The sequence below is a fragment of the Sinocyclocheilus anshuiensis genome, unplaced genomic scaffold (assembly GCF_001515605.1).
Source record: "Sinocyclocheilus anshuiensis isolate Anshui unplaced genomic scaffold, SAMN03320099.WGS_v1.1 scaffold1317, whole genome shotgun sequence".
Taxonomy (NCBI): domain Eukaryota; kingdom Metazoa; phylum Chordata; class Actinopteri; order Cypriniformes; family Cyprinidae; genus Sinocyclocheilus; species Sinocyclocheilus anshuiensis.
In genome coordinates, this window is record NW_015551117.1 from 331,976 (window position 1) to 350,207 (window position 18,232).

The window sequence follows — 18,232 nt, forward strand, 5'->3', positions numbered from 1 at the left end:
TTGGGTTTTTCAAATGCAATAACAGAATTGTTGTAAATTAAAATAAAAAACTTTTTTTGCTTGCGTATGTAAATGACTTTTGATGTGTTCTTTGATCACATTTTCATGTTGCATAAAGGTGTTTTTTTTATTTTTTTTTTTTTATTTATAAATATAGCTTTTGTCTGAACGTAAGTGTGTACAGTAACATCCATTCAGCACCGAGGGTGATTTGAAACCTGTACCTTGTATTGTTTGCTACTGAATGAACTGATTGTTAAAAGTACTAAGTTGAAAAAAGATCCTACTGTTGTGTTTTGGTGATTAAACCAAATGTTCTCAGTACATATCACAATGATCTTGTGTTCTTAAACAATGATTGTGGAATGAAAATATGTGCAACTACAATGAAATCATGAGATCAGCCTTTGACTGAATGACTAGTGGTATTACAAGTGTGATCAGTTTAAAGTTTTGTACTAAGTTTTGAAAATATACACCTTACCTATGAAAATAGTACCAAACCAATAAAAAAAACTGTATTCAATACATTCAGTAGGAAATTTGTCTTTTTGTGTCTGGCGAGCCACTGATGTCTGTGAAAGCTCAATTTTATGCACCTTAATCAGCAAATCATATTTAATTTCTCGTAAAAGAAGCAAGCTTGATTTCCATTGTATTTCGATTGCTTACAGAATTGACACTTTAAAGGAGTTCCATCATAGACGTTGTAGTTTTGCTTCAAATATTGATTGAAATGTTTTGATGACGAATTTTTATTCAGACAACAGGAAATAGTGCAAAGTACAAACGAGTGAAATAAATTCATATTTATCAAGCAGTTGTTACTGCATAAAGATCACACTACTGCTGCTGTGAAAACATGTGACTTATGAGTGAAGCACGCCTTGCCGGAAATTCTTGTGAATCACCTCTCATGACACTATGAATCCAGGGCAGGTAGGCAGAAATCTTTGTGTAGACCGCGTGCTCTTCTACAGAACAAGCCTTGTCAAAGGAGAGGATGCCCGCAGCATACACCGTTTCGGTGTTGGGGTTCAGGAATGCAAGAGCACCGCCTGCATCGCCAAAGCACACGTTTTCCTGGTGCTTACTGGGTCCCGTGCAGAACTGTTTGTCATCCACGTTTGGTGTACTTGCAAGAACCTTTGCTTGGTAGTTACCCTTGCATGACCGTACAGGCAGAGAGAGAAACTTGAGTACTGGAGCAGGGGTAAAAAGTCTCCCCCAGCCCCACCCTGCGATGATGCCTTTCTCTTCTTCCTTTTCTTCCTGGTTATCTCCAGTCTCAGGAAGTGGGATGGGCATTACAGACTCACTAAATTTGACTGGCTTCTTCAGTTTGATCAGAGCAATGTCATTGTCCCATTCGGATGTGTTCTGAAAGTCTGGATGCAAAAACACCTGCAAGATAAAACCATGTCAATGATCAACCATATTATGCAACAATTACCTCCCCTTTATCAATTTCTTGATGTACTAGGTACCTACAAAATGAGCTTCTTACAATGACACACTGCTCCCAAAAGTGTCTGGAAAATTAGGCCACTCTTAGAAGGCATTCATTTCATTGCATCATATGCCACCAAATTTGATATTTTGTTATCTGTGTGTCTAAGTGACACTGACATTCATGCAAGCATAGCTTCCAAATAAGTTTAGGGTCATTGTACTGTATGTTATCTGCATACACAAAAGGGCTTTTCACTCTCCAGCCTGAAATTTGGCACACTTATTTGGGGTCACCTTGAATAGTAATCTGTCCAAGTGTTTGAAGTCTCTAGGACCAACTCTATAACACCGCCACCAGTTCAAATATACAATATTATTTTTGTTATAACTTTTGAATCCTTTGTCCTTAAAACTAAATTCACCTCATTACTCTTCTCCTGCTGATCATATTCAATATCATATATTAAGACTCTGTCCATTACAGTAGCTGCCAGTAGTTTAAATGTACTCTATAAAATTTTTTCCCTCTGTGTGTGTTTCCCTGTATTTCCCAATTTTTGTGTGTGTGACCCTGGACCACAAAACCAGTCTTAAGTCACTTGGGTATATTTTTAGCAATAGCAAAAAAAAAAACTTGTATGGATCAAAATTATAGATTTTTCTTTTATGCCAAACATTATTAGGATATTACGTAAAGATCATGTTCCATGAAGATATTTTGTAAATTTCCTACCGTAAATATATCAAAACTTAATCTCCCTCAGATTCCAGATTTTCAAATAGTTGTATGTGCCAAATATTGTCCTATCCTAACAAACCATACATCAACGGAAAGCTTATTTATTCAGCTTTCAGATGATGTATAAATCTCAATTTCCAAAAAATTGCCCCTTATGAGTGGTTTCGTGGTCCAGGGTCACATATATATAATGCTTTGACATACAGTATCAGCACAGGCATTGACAGTATGCCCTGAAGCCACCTGAGAAGTTTGAAAACAGCGCCACCTATCGTTCCAAAGATTTTTAAGCTATTCTTTGTACTGTAGCACTTTAACCATAAGTGTCTTTATATGTAGATACACAAATATATGGTGATTATGATTTAGCAAATTAGCTTGGTTTGGAATTTGGTGGGTTGCGTGGATATTTACCTTTTCCACGGCTACTTCTGTAGAGGCGTTTGCATGAACACGTTTGCTGATTCCAAGATAGACTTTTGGGATAAGTGGTTCTTGTCCTCTTGTCTGGCTTTGATTCTTTCCTACAAATAAATTGCGGCCAGCAGTCAGTACCCACTGCTCAGCTATCAGGGCTCCTCCAGCAAAACCTCCATCCAGTATGTTCTCACTGAGGTACACCATTGCCTGCCAGGGGACGGATGCGGTCAGTAATCCCCCCACCATTCGTTTGGGGCGTAGGGCTGAAATCCTGTGAGCTGTATAAATGAGAATGAGATCTCTATTATGCAGCTGTTGATAGTCATTTTTGTGCTACAGCTGAACATAACTAGAAAATGCGTATTTGTAACACATTACATGCTTCACAACTACATTTAAAATTTTATGAAAAAAAGAAAAGACGTCAGTGGTGCTTGGTAAAATTTTGTTATGCTCTTGTTAAGGTTTTCAGAGTTTTTTTTATGTTACAGTGCTGTTGTAAATTGATAGGATTTTGGCCTGTATAATATGGTAAGTTGCATTTGTTGTATAGAAAGTTTTAATGATGAACTACATTCGTGGTTACACTGTAGCCAATGACACAAGGATGTTTTAAAATGTTTTTTTGTATTACAATAAATTCCATAAGCACTTTACTGCTTTAACTGGAGCTGAGTATTGGGTCATGTCTGATGAGGAGCGTTTCTGTTACCCGAAACATGTTCTCTGACTCTATCCAAAGCAAGAGACGCATCTGGCAGGCAAGTAATAGTGCCCAAGAGCAGCACAGCCACAGATAGCCTAGAGACAAAAAAAACAAAAAACATCATCAACGAGAAATAATCTGTTCATTTCAGAGGAACACTTGTTTGAACAGATGTTAATTAATAATGCATTATGCATTGCAGTGAAATTGCAATTCGAATGGTAAATTATGCAATACTTGATCATAACTTAATCTCCCTCAGATTCCAGATTTTCAAATAGTTGTATGTGCCAAATATTGTCCTATCCTAACAAACCATACATCAACGGAAAGCTTATTTATTCAGCTTTCAGATGATGTATAAATCTCAATTTCCAAAAAATTGCCCCTTATGAGTGGTTTCGTGGTCCAGGGTCACATATATATAATGCTTTGACATACAGTATCAGCACAGGCATTGACAGTATGCCCTGAAGCCACCTGAGAAGTTTGAAAACAGCGCCACCTATCGTTCCAAAGATTTTTAAGCTATTCTTTGTACTGTAGCACTTTAACCATAAGTGTCTTTATATGTAGATACACAAATATATGGTGATTATGATTTAGCAAATTAGCTTGGTTTGGAATTTGGTGGGTTGCGTGGATATTTACCTTTTCCACGGCTACTTCTGTAGAGGCGTTTGCATGAACACGTTTGCTGATTCCAAGATAGACTTTTGGGATAAGTGGTTCTTGTCCTCTTGTCTGGCTTTGATTCTTTCCTACAAATAAATTGCGGCCAGCAGTCAGTACCCACTGCTCAGCTATCAGGGCTCCTCCAGCAAAACCTCCATCCAGTATGTTCTCACTGAGGTACACCATTGCCTGCCAGGGGACGGATGCGGTCAGTAATCCCCCCACCATTCGTTTGGGGCGTAGGGCTGAAATCCTGTGAGCTGTATAAATGAGAATGAGATCTCTATTATGCAGCTGTTGATAGTCATTTTTGTGCTACAGCTGAACATAACTAGAAAATGCGTATTTGTAACACATTACATGCTTCACAACTACATTTAAAATTTTATGAAAAAAAGAAAAGACGTCAGTGGTGCTTGGTAAAATTTTGTTATGCTCTTGTTAAGGTTTTCAGAGTTTTTTTTATGTTACAGTGCTGTTGTAAATTGATAGGATTTTGGCCTGTATAATATGGTAAGTTGCATTTGTTGTATAGAAAGTTTTAATGATGAACTACATTCGTGGTTACACTGTAGCCAATGACACAAGGATGTTTTAAAATGTTTTTTTGTATTACAATAAATTCCATAAGCACTTTACTGCTTTAACTGGAGCTGAGTATTGGGTCATGTCTGATGAGGAGCGTTTCTGTTACCCGAAACATGTTCTCTGACTCTATCCAAAGCAAGAGACGCATCTGGCAGGCAAGTAATAGTGCCCAAGAGCAGCACAGCCACAGATAGCCTAGAGACAAAAAAAACAAAAAACATCATCAACGAGAAATAATCTGTTCATTTCAGAGGAACACTTGTTTGAACAGATGTTAATTAATAATGCATTATGCATTGCAGTGAAATTGCAATTCGAATGGTAAATTATGCAATACTTGATCATTATTTGAAACATAATTTAAATTTTAGGAAACAAAACAGAAACTTACCACCTCATGATGAAAATGTATTGTAAAAGGAGCTGTCTTGTATTGTATTGCGGTCGTTGAGGCTCTGGCATTTATATGAGGTTGATACAGCTAAAAAAAAAACTAATCTAAACTCACGGATTACCTAATCAGGGAAATTTATCTGTTTGAATGTTGACACTATCCAGGTTAAAGGTAGATAAGAGGTTAAGTTAGCAAAACTTTCCAAAGGCAGCACATAGGTCCTACAGTTCAGTTTGCATTTAAAGAACAGACAACACTCGTGTGATTTTGTAATCCCATAGAAAAAAAAGCAATCTATTTGCAAAATGATGCACACCTTGGCTGAAATACAGATTCATCAAATGACAGTGCCAGTAAGTACAAGTTTTGTAAACCCCAAAATCAGGGTTTTGCAATGTGCAATACAATGTTGCAATAAGTTGTAATGATTTTAAAGAGATGTTTTTTGATAAATTGATTTAGGTTTAAGTTAATATTTTCTTAATGTTCTTCATAGACTCACGTGTTTGTAGATTTCTGAAAGTATTAGTAATAAGCTGCATTATACAGTATATCCACACATTTTATACTCTTCATCCACTGTGTTATAGCACACTGCACTTCAGATATATATTTTTAAGCTAAACTAAACTTGTACTCTAACATTAATATGATTAGTGCATTTTTTAAATCTCTTTTCAAATGTAATCCATATTGACTTTATTGAAGGTGAATAATACTCAAGGAACACTGTGAATGTATGAATGCTTTTATTTTACTCTTCACCATTATTTTACGAACACATTTTGTAAGCACAACCATATTTGTTTGGCCCATGTGAAATAAAGGGCAAGGGCAAAATTACCCAAGAATGTGGTAATGCAGTCTTGAGAGTGAACAACATTAACATAGATTACATTTCCTGGCAACACTAGAAATAGGTCTCATTTGTTAACTTTAGTTAATGCAGTAATTAACATTAACTAACTATGAGCAATATATTTTTACAGCATTTATTAACTTTTGTTAATGTTAGTTAATAAAAAATACAGTTGTTAATTGTTCATGTTAGTCTAAGTGCATTAACATTAACAAAATTCGTTTTTAAAAATGTTTTTGTAAATATAACTAATGTAGTTAACAAATGAAATCTTACTTTCAGTCAGAAGCTATAGTGCACAGAGAGTCAGTTTTTAATACTAAAAGTAGGTCAAATGTGTTTGCTCTCATTTTCAGCCTGGACGGAGACAACTGAAATGGACTTGTTTTGACCGGTTTTTAATTACTTGCATGACACCCTGCAGTGCTGGGGCAGTAGTGTAGTGGTCAGAAAGATTAGGGCAGATAACGGAAATGTTTTGAATGTAATGAACTATTAATGACATGCAGTAGGCTATGCCATCTCACAAGTGTATTAGAGATGTAAGTGGGTCATATCTGCCGTCATTAGCCTGCAGCCAAACTCAAAATATAACCTTTCAGCTCTTGCTGAAGACCTTACTGCTATCATAAATGACTTGAATTATGAAAATTTACTTTAATTATAAAAAGGTTAAAAATTATTTACTTCAAGTTATGTTATCATCAGTGATGGGCAACATTACTGTTAAAAGTACATATTACATTATTAATATTCCAAAATGTAATTAATCTTAATTTGATAAATAAATAAAACTACCTCAAACACTCTCAGCTTTACTTGAAAATGTGAACATTTATCAAAGCGTGGAGATATGGCTTCACTGACAGAGCTGGGGAAATGCACCCATTGTGTAATCACCTTAATGGTGCATGCCAGCATGAATGTTTTTGACCAATATTTATTTGGGGGATTGGCAGAATGTGTTCATACATTTTGCCAACAGGAGAACGGAAAGTACACATACGTCTAGTCTTAATAGGATTACTTTGACTGGCACATTCAGACTTTTTTTTTTTTTCATTCCTGTACACATTTATTTTCGGATGCTAAATGCAATTTGATTCCAGAGAGGAGAGGTTGTTAATCATTCATGATATTAATGTCTAGCCCAATTTAGTCAGTTAGTACTTTTTCATTTAATCTTTAGAGAATAATGTAAGTGCATTATAAATTGCCTTTCCCTTACTCAGACATGCAAAATTATCTGATCCTACAGGAGGTACTCTCCTAGGATTACATTTAAATATGCACAACTTTCTGATTCTATTTGCACACTGTAAAATCCAATAGTTTACCTTACTTAGATTTAATTAGTTATCTTTACTTAGTTGTTATACTTACTAGGTTTTATTAAGTTACAGCTACTTTCAAGGCAAATAAAACAATTTACTTACTGTTTTGAGTGACACTTACTTAAAATATTCTAGTAGCCACAAAGGAACCTGTATTAGACTGTATGAATGCATTGGTTGCTGTTACGGTACTAAATCACCTTAGAGTGTCAGTTACTACAAGTGATGTCCAGTGACCAAGAGAGTAATGAAACAGGCAGTTGTATCTCAGTTTTATCAATTTACTCTTTTAGAGGCTGAGTATCAAGAGATCAACTCCATATACTCACATACTCATGATTTAAAGAGATCACATAAGTGCAAATAAACATCCAAATAAGGAGCGTAGGCCTACACAAATAATAACTGAAAACAAATAGTTACAACAGATTTAGACCTCAAGGATACACAATCTTGCAATTATGCAGGGAGAAACAATGAGTACAACAGTCCTGGTTGATTTTCACAGTCGCAGGAAACATTCAGATCTATGGTTAACAGTGAACTTGGGCGTTGAGCTGTAGTCTCGGGTCCACTGATGCACAATATCCGATGAGAATAAATGCAAAGGTCCACAAAATGTCTATGAATGTTTGTTACTGCAAACGAATCTTGTTCGTGTGGTGTGTATAATTCTTGAGTGTGGTTCTACAATACACAAATGAAACTAATTAGTAACAGAAAGTACGAAATGTGCAATTAATGCTAACAGCTCAAAGGAAAATTGCTGAGTCACAGACAGCTCCGTAATGGCGATCGTACTCGTCACAATTAGCACAATATTTCACATAATAAACAATCATACTTTAGTATTAAACAAAATATAACTTAACAGCAGTATATCAACGAAAACAATATGAACCTTTAAAATAACACTCACTGTCTTCAATGACACACATTCAAAATCCTCGCGAGGCAAACTTCGGCGAGAGATTATTAACGGGAACGCACCATCAGCCGTCGATCAAGATCACAAATATTCTCCCTACAGTTCACAACGTGAAATCGCTGCAGGATGACATTTTAGTTCGAATTAATTCACGACTTTCATATGCGACAGCAAGACCTTCCGATTCTCTCCGTCACGACTGAACTTCTGCCCTCTCCCTTCCGATACTCTCGCGCAATCTCTGAATAAACCACGCCTACTCAATGAAAATAAATGACCAATCTGACCGCTGTACAGCCCTTTTAATATAAAGAACATGAACTGAACATGGCTTTTTTACAGCCGCCCCCAAATTTGGTATGCAAATTTGACAGTAGTATTGTTTATGATATACTCTCTGAATCTGGGGGCAACGTTGGCAATTCGATCAACTTAGCCACTGGTCTGGTGTATGTATGATCTTTCACTTTGACCACTGCTCAGCAATGCATCATGAAGTCAGAGTTATTTGTTTTCAAGGGAAAAAAGTAATAAATAGGTTGCTTTTAGAAGGTGACCTATTTTGTGTGTGTGTGCGTGCGTGCTGGACACAAATTTGTATAATAACATGGGTATGACATTGGTATTACAACGAGAAGGTGATTTATGAGGACATTTTCAGTGTCCCCGTAAAGTGAGTGTGAGAGAACTGTTCCAAATTTAGTTTTTCACAAACACCTTGAGATGATTTTAATTGGGTTTATATAATCCTTAAATCGTGTGTTGTAAGATACTAAGGTCACACACAGACTTAAACATTCAGCACGTGAATCACAAAAATGGTAACAATTCAATTTCATTTATTTTCATTAATTGTAACAATAACCATTTTATTTGGTCTTTTTGTTGTGCTACTACTGACACAAGACAGCAAATAAAATTGGCAAATAAAATCAACAACTGTAAAACAAAGCAACTGCATAATTTATTCATGCCACAATGCACTCTGGGAGTCAGTGAGTAGCTATACTAAGTCATGAGTAAACCTAAATGAAAGGATCAAGTACCCCCTACAGTTATTTTTTAGTTACTAGAACTCTCCTGTAAGTAAACTATACTAAGCATTTGTCAGTACAACATACTATTCCTATTTCACTTTACTTAGTTTTTTCAAGGCAATCGGTTTGCATGCTTTTTTTAAGTAAGCCCAACTAATTAGATTTTACAGTGCATATTCTATGAGACACACACAGATAAAACGACATAGCTTTGATAATAAAACTAAGCATTTAAATACTATAAGACATACTATTCGCATATATAGAGTGAAAACTGATATTTATAATAAATACTGTTATCATCTCACTGAGTTACATAACAAGCTCTCAGAATTTACTTTTTGGTCATATAAATATCAGCAACTGCACCAAGGTGCACTAATATGTTTTTGCCTCTATGGGCTCCATATTGTCATATACTGTATCGTAATATGAACCATAAAAGCCTGATGTATATAAAAAACAAAAAAACACACATGCTTTTTTTCACTCGGAACACCTTAATAACTACATAGTAATGCCTTGGCAAACACCCACAACATTTTTTTGCATGCAAAAACAGCACTCTTGTGAAAAGAGTGCTGACTCTATTTGTTCTATAAGAAATCTATTTTAAAAAAGAACATATGCAAATGTTTCATAAGTAATTTTATTAAGAAGGCTTGATTAAACTTTTAATGACTGTGGAGGCATTCAGGAAAAAAAAGTGAAGTTGAAGGCCATTATAAACAATATAACCTCATCTGGTGATTAAGCCACTGGTGATACGCACATCCATTCAAAACATTTGCATTCAAGCTTTCTTTTAATTTTCCATTTTAAATGTAAAAAATACAATAAAAAATAAACAAATGTCCCCCGCTGTATCTGTGGGTGTATTTCTGCCTTTGTGTGTATTTTTATTTTATTTTATGAATGCTGTGGAAGAAAAACATACTGTAAGATGAGGTGAATAGAGAGTGAATGAAGCAGTGGCCTTTCTGCTGAAAAACAATAATGGGTAAAAAGTGTGCAAGACTAGAGCTAGTCAGGATCCATTGAGTCACAGCAGCTTTTCTGAGGTTGATGAAAGTGGCCGTCTCATAGCAAATGGACCACTGTGAGGAAAGAGAGAATAACGCACGGAGAGAGAGGAGGAGGAGAGTGGAATGCATATGTAACTGTAATGCTTGAGCTTGCAGCTGTGTTTGAGAGAGAGAGAGAGAGAGAGCGAGAGAGAGAGAGAGAGAGAGAGAGTTTTAGACAGACTAGGTCAACAAGGAGTGAGAGGCTGCAATATATAGAGTGGGAGGAAGAAAAACGTGGACAGCGAGACAAAGGAGGGGATGGTAAGAATAACAGGGAAGGACAGAGGTCTGACAGAGATCATTTCAAAAGCTACAAACAGCTTGCCTGCTGTTTTCTGATGGGAGACTGTATTCAATCAGGAATCAAACTGGACTTTATTGTACATATTGACTGGACAAAGACTGGCGGTTGACAGTGGGTATTACCTTGTTCTTTTGCTACTCAGACACAGTTTTCAGGAATAGAATATACAGGTAAGAGCATTACATGAAAATAACTGCTGTAGATGGGGAAAAAAATCATATTTCTTGTAAACCATGTTTATCTGTAAATGTAAATGGAATCTTTACTAAAAGGGCCATGTTTTCTGTAATTGTTTTATGTGAATTGAGAATGAACCATTAAACGCCCCTCACAAGTCAGCATCAAGGAAAGAAAAGTCCTGCACATGGCATTTGCTTGTAAATCTTGATAATATTTGATTTTATGTACATATGTTTATATGTACTTATTTATTTATTGTATAAGACAAACATTTGAGGTCCTGTGACGAGCCACCATATCTTAAGTTTCACAATTTTTAATCATATTAGTTCTCACTCCTTCATTTTAAATGTTGCTGTTGTGTAACAAATTTTTTTTTTTTGCATTTTTAAATTCTATTACAAATACTTAATGCACTTTGTAAGTCAATATTAGGACATTAAAGCTGCATGCACAATAATAATAAAATGTTTAAAAAAAAAAAACACTTTCCAAACTATTTGATTTCAACTAACAATTTACTCAGATGAGGAAATATGCTATTTATTAACAATTTATAAGCAATTACAATATTCAATGTGACTTTTGAGATACTATTGAGAATAAAATTCACCAGTTGCAATGGATCAATCATAATTAGGTTCAACTTTGATTTAACAAACAGTTAATGTATGGTATAAAATACCTTCTCAGAAATAAACTCTTGAAAGCAGTGCCTACACATTTAGCAGTAAACGAAATTGATTAAGTGAGGCGGAGTGATAGTGTGAAACAAACATGAGCAAGATGTTGAAATGAGTGTGAAACAGCAGAGGCTGGAAGATTAAAGGCTGGACAGAAAGATTAAGACAGACACATACTCACAGTCCATGAGAATTACAGGCCCCCGGGGCTTCAGGGTCCAGCACTGGTCACTCCATTATTCCAGTTGACTGTCTACTCTATAGCCCTGGATACAGAGGCTGGACCTAGTCTGTCTGGAACTATAGGGACTTCCATATAAAGCAATTTGCTGCCACGACATACTAAAGAATGTTATTTGTTTACAGTTCACTTCCACCATCACTTAAATTATGCACAATAGTACCTAGTTAGCTGCTTTGCTGTCTGTCTACCTAAATGCTTCATAAGTGACATTTCATTTGGAATGATCTAAACAAAAAAGAATTCCACACACCACATGATTGGTTCTGCACACTGAAGATCCAGCTCACAATTGATTTTAATATGCTAGTACGAAGAGTTTGACATTAGAATGTTGCTAAGCTAACAACACAACACTCTATTAAGCATAGTATACATGCAGCACACAAATATTAGGTGAAATACTACATTTTAATTAGAATCAGCGCTATCAGTATACTTTTACAGTATTGAATGAAATGTATGTTTATTATCAATTTTCACTGAGCGTGCTGCAATGCATTTTGGGACTGTTCTCTGTGAAATATACATGTAATGCTGTATTAAATTTTGGTCAAAGCAGTGTCTCTTGGGCTGCAGCGTATTTATGTATAATTGCATATTTAGTGGCACAATATGATAGGCAGTCCTAAGTGCTAAACGCTAAATATGTTTCAGCTTTCAGCCTTTCTCAAGTTATGGCAAAGTAATTAGTGGTTGGAGAGCAATACAAAACTCTTATTAGGTTAAGTGTTCACTTGGAGGAGGAAATACTGACATGAATTAAAAACTGAATGAGTAGAAACAGAAGGATGAATTAATTGCACCTGCTGAAAGCACGTTTATTTGTAAGCACTATCTGCGCTGATTCACTAAATAAATGATGCAGATCATGCAACGAAACAAAGATGTCCACAAAATCTAGGCTGAATGCAATTTATCCTTCACAATTCGGAGTCACATTCAACACAGTTTATTCCAAAACCTAGTAAGCTGTCTGCAGCAATTTAAGGCACCACAAGCATGGTCCCACCATGAAGGCGACTGCAGAAGGTGAACAGCTATGTTGCTTCATAGATATTTTATAAGACACATTAGAAAACAGAATTGCATGTATTTCTTTGTGGTGAAGGCAATCTCTCAGAAAAAAAAAAATCCAAGGTGTTTATGATGAGAAATATGTTAAAGGGGTCATATGATGCGATTTCAAGTTTTCCTTTCTCTTTGGAGTGTTACAAGCTGATTGTGCATAGATAAGATCCCTGAAGTTGCAAAGACTAAAGTCTCAAAACCAAAGAGATATTCTTTATCAAAGTTAAGACTCTGCCACGCCCCCCTAAAACGGCTCGTTCTAACACGCCCCCACATATCTACCTCACTATGTGGCAATATTAGCATAATGCCGCCCAAATGTGCACGCAAAGAAAGAAGGCGTAGAGTCCCACTAGTTACTATTGTTGTGTTATATGTGTTTTTTATGGCAGACGCTATTTGCACAAGTATACTAAGTGCAAATAGCAAAAAACAGTATGTTTTAGCTCTGTGTACATGCGAGCACAAGCAAATAAGTTGCAGTTCACTTTACAGCCACTGGTGTCGCTAATAACAAGCATTTCTGAATTCTCCTCTTTAAATATCAGTTAAAGGGGTCATATGATGCTGCTAAAAAGAACATTATTTTGTGTATTTGGTGTAATGAAATGTGTTTTTACAGATCTTCTTTATGCACCAAGAGCTTGTAACACTCCAAAGAGAAAGGAAAAATTGAAATCGCATCATATGACCCCTTTAAGCACTTTATTTCTTATTCTTTCAAAAACTGTACATTTAAAATAGTTTGTAGTAGTATTACATTATATTACAATATTACATACTTATTAGATCTATTACACTTTTTCATGTATATTCATTTGTAAGATAACTTACCATTATTAACAGTCTGTTATTGTTAAAATTACTATCTTTTTTCTTTTCTTTTTTTAATAACAAAGGCAGTTTATTAGGTTTGTAAACAAAGATATATACACACTTTGAGCATCAGTTAAATTTGACCTTTTGGTTTGGTAGTTTCAGCAGATCATTTAAAATTTTCACCAAATGCAATTTGAAACAAACCACAATTGAAGTTTTAAGTTTGATTCTGATCTCACAGATCTAATTCATAATGAATTAGACACTGCAAATGTAATGTCCTGGCTGGATTCATTAGAAGAAACCCTGGCCTACTTCCTACTAAATGCATGTGTAGTAAAAGATGTACAACTTTTTGACAGATAGTGGGAGACCGAGAGAGAGAGTGTATGAGTTTGGCTGTGTGTGTGTTGGTGTCCAGCTGAGACGCTGTCATAACTGCCAAGAAGCCAGAGCAAAGCTTTCTATTTTAATGTTCACATAATATTTATCATGCTAAATTTCCTTTAGTACGCTGAGAGCTTGAGTCTAACTCTCAGTAGGGTTCTGCTTGTTTAAAAGCACTGAAAGCAGTCGTGGCTAATGTCAGGGTTCTATTTGAAGAAATGCTGCAAGAATTATAAGACTGAACAGATGGCATGACTGCCATCATGGCCACAAACACCTTTCTAATTGTAATATATTCATAGGTTTTTATTTTGGTTCATGGTTTTCTGCAGCACTATTAATCTCCCAGAAACAATGTACTCAAAGCCACATTACCTACAAATAGAAGAAAATATGAATGGTCCTTTCCTGTGCATAGTTCTTTATATATCTACCATTAAACTTTCAAACAAGCCAGTATTCAAAGTTTGTCCTGAATTTCTATTTATTGTAATTCTACTTCCTTACATTCAAATTCGCATTGCAATTCTCAAAGTATGCTCTTAAGGTAAATACAATCAGGAGTTCACTAAAATAGCATTTTAAAATAACAATACTATATGACCAATAGCAACAGCGATGCTTGCCTAGCAAACATCTTTAATAGCTATTGGGACAAAAAAATTCCTAGAGCCTCGCTAATTACATTGAATGTCTCACAACAACAGTGGAGGTATTTTACACCCTTCTTTTAAGTCTTTATGCATCATTTTTGTTTCTCCCACTTTATCTATTCATGTATGCCAGTACAAAGAGCATCACAGGAGACACTGCTAAATTCATTGTCTAAATCAGTGTTTTTGTCTTGTTCCAGTACAAAAAAAAAAATCTAAACATTATTAAAATACATAAAAGAACAATTTGCTAAGGGTTTTAGTGAGGATTATAACAAAAAAAAGATCTTATTTACCATGTATCCAAATTGTAGTATCTTTCTAAAAAAGATTGCATGTAAAACATGCTGCAGTACTACCTCAAAAAAGTCAATATTTATAAAAATGCATCCATTAGGCTACTATATAAAAGTGTAAACACAATTACAAGCCAAGTATATGTAGAAAACTTAATAATATTAATTAGATTAAGTACAAGCGTTGGCCAAATGCACCTCTAGTTTTCTGTAGCTAAGCTAAATATACTTAATAAATTCAGTAAATTCAATTAAGATACTACCATTCTTAATTTAAAAGAAGTATATTAATGAGACTATTAAGACATTATTCACTTTAATTTATTGTTAAATATGTTTGGTAATCCACCTTTTGAATATTCTCCCACTATATTTTTGCCGTTACCAATTCTACATAATATTGGAGACTGATTTGTAAGCATACATTTACACAGGCTTGTTATCATTACCATGCAACAACAAGTGTAATACGAGTGTAATAATAAGCTTTGATTACAGTGTATTTATGTTGCCTTGATTATGTTGAATTGTACAAACCGTGCAGAATGTTTTCTCTGCTCTTTTACAGGGTTGTGATCCACGGCTAACAAAAGAACTACCCAAAATACTGACTTGACTTATTTATATCACTGCCTGTTAGAGGCATGAGGACTGTACCAAGGCTTCACTACTGGCCATCTTTAGTGTACCCAGGGAACCAGGACCTCAGCTTGGGATAATGGAGACTGCTAATCAGACAGCGAGTGAATCTCAAGGTGCAGGACAAACTTTGGCACCTCTTTGCACAGCCCGCTGCTGTGGACTACTAAACCGAACACTGGTGGTCATGTTCATGGTTAGCCTGGCCTTTGCTATTGTGGTGGGAAACGTGGTGACGCTTACTGTTTTCATGCAGACCCGGCATTCTCGAACACCTCAGGGCTACCTCAAAGGTAACAACAATAACTTACATATAGAATATGTTCAGGATGGCATGCAAATTATCCCACACTGCAGTGTGCTCAGTTTTTTTTTTTCTCAGAAATTTCATTAGAAATATTAACCTTTTTACACACACACACACACACACACACACACACACACATATATATATATATATATTTTCCAAGGTCCAAAAAGGTAGTAAGGACATCAGTAAAATAGCTTCATAAAATTAATGTTAAACCACTGATGTCACATGGACTATTTTAATGATGTCCTTACTACCTTTCTGTGTCTTCAATGCGATAGTTGTGTTGCTGTCTATGCAGGGTCAGAAAGCTCTCAGATTTCCAAAAATACTCTGACACTGCATAGACAGCAACGTTGTTTACGTTCAGCATGCACACGCTTTCTCCTGAACTTTGCTCCTCCCACATCCACGCCACACTCAGTTACGTCAGGTCCAGCAGGAATGCAGATCTCTAGTGCAAAGAAAAAGTTTGGTGAATTCTGAGCAATTTGCTGAACTTTATATTTGTCTTGCAGTGTCTCTGGCCTTCGCCGACATGATGGTTGGAGTCTTGGTGGTGCCATTTTCTGTATACACTGAAATTTCTCTGATGGTGACCAGCACTCCACCGCTGTGGTACCAGGGCATTTCAGCGGTCTCACTGGAGGGTGGATCAGGACCTTGGCAACCCTGCATGCTGATAGGTCCAGTTTTTGCTGGATGCACTTTTGTCTCAATTAGTACCATCTTTCTGATGACAGTGGAGCGCAGTGTGGCAATCCTGCGTCCACTGCATAAAGACACTCTTGTGACGCGGCATCGCACCCTGTTCCTAATTGTCTTGTCCTGGGCTGGCAGCTTCTTACTGGCAATGGCTCCGCTCATGCTAAGCAACAGCTTCACACTGGAGTACAATGAATGCAGCCGCATGTGCAACTATGCACCCTTACTAATCGGACATCAGTTGCCACCAGATGCAAACATCCTTCTGCTGTTTCCAGCCTTTGACTTCAGTTTATTGGGTGGGACATTAGCCATCAATATCCTGTCCTTCACCAGTATCCGCCGATACTCCCGCAAACGAAAGCTGCTCTCTGAGGGAAGTCTTGGCACGGATGCAGGAGCCGGCGGGTGTCCCCACAGGCCCTCTTTTTCTGATATCAAAGCAGCTAAAACCATTGGAATCCTCACCTTTGCCTTCACAGCCTCGTTCTCTCCTATTGCAGTATTTGTGCTGGGGAATGTAGTGGGATACACCTGGTGCAACTTCTCCTTTTTTGCATTTTGGATTCTGACAAGTAATAGCTGCTGCAATGTGATTATTTATAGTTTTCGGGACCACCGTTTTAGGAAAGGGCTGACTCTGCTCTTTCAGCGGGACAGAGCACAACCTCACCCAGAGAAAAGCTGAGATTTTTTGGACAGGAACTGGGCAAAGGCTGGCACTGACTTCACTTTCTTTACCTCCCGTCACTTTCGCCTTGAGAGATTAAGAATTTGCTTTTCAGGATCTCTTTCACAAATGGATCAGGGACAACAATATACATCATTCCAGGGATTGTGGCAGTTGTCATTATGTTTTACAGAGAATTATAGTCTTTATTAGCATTTCCCTACAGTTATTTATTTTTTTATTCTGATACACGTATACGTATGAAATACAGAGACGCCTTATTGATTATTGCGTTGCGTATTCAGCATAAATCTGTAAAATATGTACGTGAGACATTATTTAATGCGATTTATAAAAACAATTAACATTTTGAAAGAGTTCTATTTCTACCTAATCTGGCAAAAAATAAATAAATATATATATATATAATAGGTGTAATTAGGTAAGTTCACATGAACAAACCACATGACCTTCCCATGTGAAATCACATGTTAAAATCACATGTGAAATGTGGTTTTGGAATGTTTTCATGTTGTGAATGTGTGAAACCCATGTGATCACATATGAACATGTGGACATGTGTGGGCTTTTTTCTGTAAGGGATTGACTTGAACGATACAGCTGAGGTACTCTTTGTTTAAAAAATAAAAATACAGTATTATAGATTCTTCTTTCCATTTTTAGATTTTTACTTCTATAGTAGAAAATTATTAGAAAAATAAATAAATAATAATAATTAAGTGAAAAAAACACAATATGTAAGTAGATAACCTTGTAACAACTAGCTGACACCCTTAACACTGTGAAGTACATAATCAGTGCTATATTATTGATAGAATGAGACTTCAGAATTTTTAATAAACAATTTGAAGCAAATGTATCCCCTGTTCACTGAGTGTGGATAATAGTAGGTGACAGGGCTAAAAGTCTGTCAGTCTTCTGTTTAAATATTCACATCTTCAGCAGCAGAACCACATAAAGCTACTCAGAGTACACACTGACTGCCTCAGGCTGTAACTTCTCCCTCACGTTCAAAGGCTAGATAAAAAAAATATATATACCAAATATATATATA

The 18,232-nt window shown here is 36.1% G+C and overlaps 2 protein-coding genes across 4 annotated transcripts; one reads left to right on the forward strand and one right to left on the reverse strand.

Annotated features, from left to right (window-relative positions):
* Nucleotides 1-731: 731 nt before the first annotated feature.
* On the reverse strand, nt 732-5,116 carry hp (haptoglobin). 2 transcript variants are annotated; one of them, XM_016453168.1, is made up of 4 exons: nt 4,972-5,116; nt 4,687-4,775; nt 3,969-4,252; nt 732-1,404 (listed from the first exon to the last, which is right to left on the reverse strand). In XM_016453168.1, the coding sequence occupies exons 1-4, from the start codon at nt 5,040-5,042 to the stop codon at nt 844-846; spliced, it is 1,005 nt and encodes a 334-aa protein (XP_016308654.1). In that variant the 5' UTR covers nt 5,043-5,116; the 3' UTR covers nt 732-843. The 2 variants fall into 2 exon arrangements, with proteins under 2 accessions (XP_016308654.1, XP_016308655.1); XM_016453169.1 differs by lacking the exons at nt 3,969-4,252; nt 4,687-4,775; nt 4,972-5,116 and adding exons at nt 2,606-2,889; nt 3,324-3,456.
* Nucleotides 5,117-10,458: 5,342 nt separating this feature from the next.
* Nucleotides 10,459-17,789, forward strand: LOC107663029 (trace amine-associated receptor 13c). 2 transcript variants are annotated; one of them, XM_016453165.1, is made up of 3 exons: nt 10,459-10,673; nt 15,402-15,765; nt 16,301-17,789. In XM_016453165.1, exons 2-3 carry the CDS (start codon nt 15,552-15,554, stop codon nt 17,173-17,175), a joined length of 1,089 nt encoding a protein of 362 aa, XP_016308651.1. In that variant the 5' UTR covers nt 10,459-10,673; nt 15,402-15,551; the 3' UTR covers nt 17,176-17,789. The 2 variants fall into 2 exon arrangements, with proteins under 2 accessions (XP_016308651.1, XP_016308653.1); XM_016453167.1 differs by lacking the exon at nt 10,459-10,673 and having other exon boundaries at nt 15,353-15,765.
* The last annotated feature ends 443 nt before the right edge of the window (nt 17,790-18,232 follow it).